General features: G+C 61.3%; 1 protein-coding gene across 1 annotated transcript; it reads right to left on the bottom strand.

Annotated features, from left to right (window-relative positions):
- Window positions 1-966: 966 nt before the first annotated feature.
- LOC121082318 (T-cell activation Rho GTPase-activating protein-like) lies at window positions 967-5,687 on the bottom strand. The gene is made up of 7 exons (XM_040581666.1): window positions 5,525-5,687; window positions 5,132-5,293; window positions 4,938-5,047; window positions 4,534-4,729; window positions 4,192-4,309; window positions 3,888-4,033; window positions 967-1,107 (listed from the first exon to the last, which is right to left on the bottom strand). Exons 1-7 carry the CDS (start codon window positions 5,672-5,674, stop codon window positions 967-969), a joined length of 1,023 nt encoding a protein of 340 aa, XP_040437600.1. The 5' UTR covers window positions 5,675-5,687.
- Between the last annotated feature and the right edge of the window lie 1,396 nt (window positions 5,688-7,083).

Genomic DNA, 7,083 nt, shown 5'->3' on the forward strand with positions numbered 1-7,083 from the left:
AGGTGCCAGGCAGGAATTCTCTTGCTGTTTCTCACTCTGTCCTTGCAGCCATGTGAGGCACAGCACAAATGTGCTGCTCCCTAGTAGCTGTGTTCTGAAAATTAACCCCTCACATTTGCAATCGCATAGAGCCAAAAAACCCCTCACCTTGACAAGTGCAGCACTGCTCCCCTGGAGAAGGTTCCAGGAAGAAACTCACTTGCTGTTTCTCACCATGCCCTGGCAGCCATGTGAGGCACAGCACAAAAGTGCTGCTCCCTGCTTTCTAAAGTTGGCAAAATTGACCGTTTATAGTTCTACTCATGCAGAGACAGGACTTTCTTATTCAAAAGCAAAACCCAAAAAGCCACGTAGCCGTGGGAAACCCTTTATCCTTCCGTGTGGCTGGTGACTTCCCATGGCTCTTCCGCAAGGCAGGAGAAACAACCATGAATTTGGAAGCCCACGTAAATTCAAGTACACTTAGTCCTCTGACAGTCACTGCTTATGGGCCAGCAGTCCTCTCACCCCTCCACAGATCTGCCTCTTAGTCCTCTAGCAGTCATCCTCCATGGAGGGACCACAAGTCCTCCATACCTACCTACCAACTCACCAGAAATGAGTCAGACCACGCCAGAAGTGACACTGCCTGACCTGCAGGAGATACATTAGGCCTGTAACGATGGTTTCAAGACAGAAAAAAACCACCACCATCCACCAGCACAGCAGAAAAACAACCAGAAGAAACATCATACACAAACCAAAGGCCCCCATCCAAACCCCACAAAGGCGAAATAGCTGAAAAAAGGCACTCTCCACAAAAAAAAACCAACCACACAGAACACATGATAAAAATGCCATAACCCCAGGAACACAGGGCCAACAAACACAGGTTCTGTCCATAACAGTAACACACTTTGACACTAACTCGCCTGGCCTCTGGCATACCATAACCTTGTTGCCCCCAAACCACAGCACATTGTAGCCCTAAGGCAACAGAAAATGGAACACAAAGTCCCTGAAGATCTCCGCCAGGGCCTTCAGGGGGACCCTGACCTCAGGCATCACAACCTTGAAGTGGAAGCCAGATGGAGGCACCAGAACATTACTGGCACCCATCTTCACACCCTGAAACAGGGCCTGGGATAAACGCTCCTGGGGACAGAGGCTGAGGCACTCGGAGGCTTTGAGCCGGCCAGCCACCATCACAGGGCTTCAGCTCATCATTTCTGTGTCAGAGCCACCAGGCAGGTGGCCCCATCCTCCCTGAGAGCCCGCTCAGGGCACCTGTACCCAGCTCCAGGGGGCTGGACACACAGCCTCGGATCCATGGGGGGAGGGGTGCTTTAATCCTGGGAGCAGGATTTCTGACAGTGCCCCTGGGGAGGAAAGCCTCCTCAGGCCTGGAAGCCTGAGAGACGTCCCTGCGCTGCTCCACATGTCACCAAAAGCAGGGGCTGAGGAAGGCTGCTTTGGGGCCCGTCGAGGGAACCAGCTCCCCTGGGCTGCTCTGCGGCCACCGGCTGCCGTTGCTGTCGCGCGGGTCTCAGTGCTGCTCTGCAGTCGGCCGTCACCTCCCCGGGGACACTCTCCAGCGCAGCACACGTCTGCACTGGCTCTCCCTGGGGACAAAGATCACAAGCGAGGGATGGGCTTGGCTTTGGCCCCAGCCCCAGGCTGCCACCAGAGAGACCTGCCACCCCCGCCCCAGCTGTGCGATGTGGGCACCACGTACAGCTGCAGATGTGGGTCAGGGCAGCTGTGGGCAGGGGGCAAGCCCCGTGGCGGTGCCCCCGGCGCTGGCAGCAGGCAGAGCTGGGGAGAGCGAGGGGCAGCCCAGGGCAGCCGGCAGCCGGCGGCGGGGCCCGTCAGGGTGCAGCACCCTCAGCAATGCCCGGCTCCGTGCGCCTCGGCCCCAGGGCTGCAGCGCAGGGCTGGCCCCAGCTGGGGCTGGGCTGGGAACAGGCAGGCAGGGCCCCTGGCAGCCCCGGCACGCACCTGCTCCCTGCATGGGGCAGCCTGCTCCTCTGCAATCGACCCCGTGGCATCCAGAGAAGAGCCCTGCCCTGGGCCTGAGCCATCTCGGCAGGGATGAGGCCTTCCTCGGCGTCCGTCCCTCAAACCCCTCCCTCCCGGCCCCCACGGTCCGTCCCTAAAACACTTCCCCTCTGGCCCCCGGTCCCTGCTGGCCCTGAAGGCCGGCCACAGCACTTGGTTTCAAGCCTGAGCTGGTCATGTCATGGCTGTTCTGGAACGTGGTACAGTGAAAGAAGAGATTGAAATGGCAAATGTTCCCTCTCAGGGTGGTCCCATGCTGGCAAAGGTTGTCCGAGGAGGTTGTGGGCTCTCTGTCCTTGCAGATCTTCAAAGGCCAAGGGCACACAGTCCTCTGCAACCTGCTCTAGCTGAGCGTGCTGGAGCAGAGGGCTTGGCCCAGAGGACCTCCACGGGTCCCTTCCAACCCCACCCTCCCGTGTGGCTCTGTGCTTTGCTTTTCCTCCTAAAGCCCCTCAGCTCAGCCCCGATGCCCGCTGGAAAGGGTGCTGGGGCAAGGGACGATCCCAATCTCCTCCCCGAGGGTCCACCCCAGCACAAGCGCTCCCCACTCCACGAGACCCTATGGCAGACACAGTCAGGAGAGGGAAAAGATTCTTTTATTGTCAACAGCAGCTGCGAGGGCCCAGGAGTCACAGCTGTTCAGCCGGTGAAAATCAGTCAGCACCTGCAAGGACAGAGTCAGAAAGCTCTGATAAGCCCCCAGAGGCAGGAAGAGGCAGGATTTGGTTCCCCCCTCTTTGGGGGACGCTGTTTCCGAGGCATTCCTCACGGCCCAGAAGGGACAGCTCTTGCTGGCCTCCACTCGAGGCCGGCTCCGGTGCCTTCTCCCCAGGGGTGATGTCCCTAGGGAGCTGTGCGTGCGCAGGGATGCTGACAGTGCCCCTGTGCCACACAGCAGGGCTCGACGGGGAGCCCCCGGGGAGCTGCCGTGGGGCTCATCCCAAACCCTGCTCAGCACCAGCCCTCGCCGGCCCTTGCCAGCCAGCTGGGCTGACTTAGGGCCGTGTTCAGAGCTGGGAAAGATGGGCAGCAGCGCCTGGTACGCACCTGGCCTTCCTGACGTGCTGCACCTTCCTGCATTCTCTCAGGTTTGGGTCAGAGAAATCATTTCCTCTCTTCTCCTTTTTATTTGTGCTTGGCTGTCCCTCTCCTCTGCCCAGGCTTCTTTTCTCTTCCTTTTCCTTGACTTTTTCTTCTCCTGGTGGGAGCCTGCAACCTTTCCATCCCACAGCGTGATGAGATGGGGAAAGCCCCAGGCCCCTGCAGTGAGCTCTCAGGTCAGGCAAGGGGAGCTCTTCCTACCTGGTTTCCTGGGGCAGGCTGGTCAGTTGTGGCAGGCGTGCCAGGGACTCTGCCGTGCCCTCGGGGGTGCCTGGAGGCAAATCTGGAGGTGCCTAAACCAGAAATTTGGGAGGTAACGGGTGGCAAGTGACAGCCTGGGGTAGTGAGGGCCTGACTGCCAAATTGCCATCTTAGCTCTACAGAGGAGATGCTGGTTTGCATCGTGCACATTTTGCACAGCCCAGCCAATGCAGCCTAGACTTGATGAAGCTGTGACGGAGTAGGATTTGAGCAAAAGCCCTCTCAAGGTGACAGCTTCTCCCTTCTGTCCTTCTGTGGGTATTTTGTAGGTATGTTTTGTTTGATGAAGCAGATCATACTTAATGAAGTGCATTCCAGAAACAGCCTTTCCAGTTTTCCTTAACACGCACCACTCTGGGGGGAGAGGAGGAGCCCCAAAGGCACAAGAGAGCGGCTGCCAGGAGGAGGCCCAGCAGGCTGCTTGGCCTCCTGGGAAATTACTGTCCCACTTGAGACATGTTTCCCCAGTGTCTGTGGAGCTGCCGTACCTCTGCCGCTTTGGGCCCTGCCCCTGTGTCTCCCCCAGCTCCTCTGTCGATGTCCAGCAGAGAGGCGTCTGCATCCAGAAAGGCTTTTGCTGGACGCTGGGTCTCTGCTGTGCCTGCAGGGCCACTTTGCTCTTCGCACCGCAGCTCTGGAAAGCAAAAGCACGTGCAGCAGCGTGACTTCTTGGAAGTCAAGAACATCTCAAGCAAAGCCCAGCCGAGCCCTACACCACTTGTCTCCTCAACGTTGAGGTTTCTGGCATCCCAAGCCCCAGTGTCTGTGACAAGCCTCAGCCCCTCCTCCTACCTGTGCACCTGTCCATGGGTGCTGGCACCTCCTCGGCTGATGGAGGGGAGAGGCCGGCCACCTCCTCCCCAAAGATGTCCCCGCAGTTTTCAATGAGGAACTCCACCAGCACGTTCACCTGCAGACATGAAAGCCTTGGTCTCAAGCCAGGTGCCTGCAGACGTGTCAAGCAGCCTTTCCCACTGCTGACCCTTTGTCTGCGCAGGTGGCTGCGGCTGGGGGTTGCTCTTCCAGGCACCCAGCCCACCAGCCCTGGCTCAAGGGAGGAGGCAGCCAGGGACCTCTCAACAGCCAAGCTCCGATGGGCCGGGAAGGCAGCACTGGCTGCTGGGTAGGGCGTACCTTCTCGGTCACCGCCAGCATGGCCTGCAGCGGGAGCAGGTCCTCGTTGGGTGGGCTCAGCAGGTTGGGCCCGACGCAGATGGCCAGGTTGCTGCAGCTCATTCTGCTGGTGGCTGCGTTGTGGCCAATGTGCTGCAGGAGGGCCATCAGCCGCTTCAGGAGGAGGAGGTTGGCCACAGGCAACTTGTTGGCCACCCTGAGGGAAGAGGAAGACAAGGCTGATGAAGCAGAGGGTGCCCACAGCCGTCCCTGCAGCTGGCCCCAGGCGGGTGGGAGCCAGCAGCCGTGTTGCACAGCTTTGCAGCTGCCCGAAAAGACAGCTTTCTGAGGAGCCCATGCTTTGCAGGCAGGTCCCAGAACTCTCCCGGTCCCTGCTCACCAGGCAGGCTGCTGCCCACACTTACGCTTTCAGCTCCTCCACCTTGGCCTGCTTGCTGGCCCTCTCCATGGCTGCCATCCAGTCCTCGTAGAGGTCGATGACGAGGAGCTTGGTGGGGATGCTTCGCAGGAAGTCCTGCAATGCCAAGGGCTGCAGGTGAGCCTTTGAACGCTGCAGGCCAGCCAGGAGCTCCTCCAGCTGCAGCTCAGAAGCGCTCACCTTCAAGATGACGGCCAGCAGCAGTGCAGGCTGACTTCCCACATCGACTTCCGTGCCGCGGTCCAGGGCCTCGCGTAGCTGCCGAAGTTCCGTGCCGCCGGCAGCTCTGCGGAATATCCCCTCCGTCGTCGGTCCTCGCTGGCGCAGGACAGCCAGCAGCTCCTGCAGGAGAGGCAGGAGGCCACTTGCTTGGCTGAAGAACCAAGCGGTGGCAAGGACCAGAGCTCTGCCCCAGACGTGGTTGCCTAAGCGCCACAAAGGGTCTGGGACCAGAAGCAGGTTCTGGGGGTGCAGAGTCCAGTGCCCTGTCCCCGCAGCTGCTGGGGACACGCAGGCCCTCTCCAGAGCAGCCGGAGGGAGGGCTGGGGACCCCATCTGTCCAGGCTGGCTTACCTGGATGGGCCGGGGCAGCGTGTTGTCCTCCCCACAGAGGGCTGCCAGGGGCTGCCCAAAGAGCGCCCTGCTGCAGCCGGAGCCCGCCTGCCCTGGCGCCTGGGCAGCGGCCGGGGTGCGCCGCAGGGCGAAGGGCCAGGGCAGCCCCATCCTCCTCCTGCTGGTGCTGCTCCCGCTGCTGCTCCCTCCTGCTGCAAAGGAAAACAGAGTAAGACACCACCAATGGAGACCCCAGGCCAGCGGTCCCAGAGCCTGCCCTGCCCTGCTCTGTCCTGCCCGCAGCGCGATGCTGTGTAGTGCGGCAGGACAGGCAGGGAGCCAGCAGCTGGAACCGTGGCTTTGGCTCAGCAGCTGTGGCTTGGAGGCTGCCGAGAGCTGGTGTGCCACCAGGACAGCCTGTCCCAGCCCTTGCCCTGCCCTCCTGCAAGCTGTGGGCAGCCGCAGAGGCTCTGTGTCCTGCAGAAGCTCATGCAGCGGCCGCTCTCCAGCAGGTGTCCTTGCCAGTCCAGGTGTTGTCCTCCCGTGCGGTGCCCAACCTGCATGGCGACACTCAGGGGACAAGTGAGCACAGTTCAATCCATTGCAGGAGGTTGCCTTTCTTTCCCAAACTCACCTGGCTCGTGGCAAAGTCCCCCTGCGTTTGCAGATGGGGCCGTCGCAGGCCCTTGCTTGGGATGAGCCTGCAAGAACCAAGAATGAGGCTGCGCTTGGAGAGCAGCCCCGCAGCAGAAAGGGCCAGCGGCGAGCTGCCCCCCCGGAGCCAGCAGCCTGAGCATGGCAGAGCTGGGACCCTCTGCCCTCCCAGGCTCTCTGCCCCGTGCGGCAGGTTTCGTCCCAGCTCCGCCAGCCAGCCAGTACGTACCAGCGTTCCTGGTGTCTCCCCAACCCCCTCTGCTGCGGAGCGGTACTGTGGGAACCCCCGCCCTCCTGCACATGGTCACCCCACTCGCTGCACATCCCAGCACAGCCAGAGATGGGTGAAAGGCAGCCATTCTCACCTCTGCCTGTGCCTCCATCAGCCTCTCCAGGCTCCTGGCGCGCACTGTCCTCCACTGGGCGGGAGAGAAGGAGGGGAAGAAGGTGAGCAGCCATGGGTCTGCTGCTCGGCTGCAGGAGCAGTGCTCGGGGACAGGGCCCAGAGCAGAGAGACACTCACGGCGTGGCGGCGGCTCAGCTCCTTCTCCAGGAGCTTGATGGATGTTAGGAGGGTGACGCGGGCTCCCGTGCGTCTTTCTGGTGTCCTGTGCACCGGGAAGGGAGAGGGAGAGAGCTGGGTGAGCCCCAAGCCGTCTCTTGTCCCTTGTCAGGCAGCTGTGCCCGAGAGCTGCTCGCAGCCACGGGGGCACCTTCCCCAGCTGGGGGCTGTGTTCCCCCGTCTGTCCAGCTTCTCCTGGAGCACCCCCCCGGCTTACCCCAGCAGCGTGGCCACCCACAGCTCCTTCAGTGCCTGGGAGCTGCAGAAAGAGAGGGAAGACAGCGTCAGGCCCTGCTGCCCCCAGCCCTGGGCAAAGGTGGGTGCCTGCACAGCCCTGCCCTGTGGGGCAGGACAGAGGCGCTGT

This window comes from Falco naumanni, unplaced genomic scaffold, assembly GCF_017639655.2.
Source record: "Falco naumanni isolate bFalNau1 unplaced genomic scaffold, bFalNau1.pat scaffold_69_arrow_pat_ctg1, whole genome shotgun sequence".
NCBI classification, from domain to species: Eukaryota; Metazoa; Chordata; class Aves; order Falconiformes; family Falconidae; genus Falco; species Falco naumanni.

What these genes read in the sequence shown, in the direction of transcription:
- LOC121082318 (XM_040581666.1), bottom strand. Translation starts at nt 5,674, where the DNA reads ATGGGGCTGCCCTGGCCCTTCGCCCTGCGGCGCACCCCGGCCGCTGCC. An exon ending in TGCTGGCCGTCATCTTGAAG is followed by an intron (nt 5,048 to 5,131) that starts GTGAGCGCTTCT and finishes TTGGCATTGCAG; the next exon opens with GACTTCCTGCGAAGCATCCC. An exon ending in ACCCATGGACAGGTGCACAG is followed by an intron (nt 4,034 to 4,191) that starts GTAGGAGGAGGG and finishes TTTGCTTTCCAG; the next exon opens with AGCTGCGGTGCGAAGAGCAA.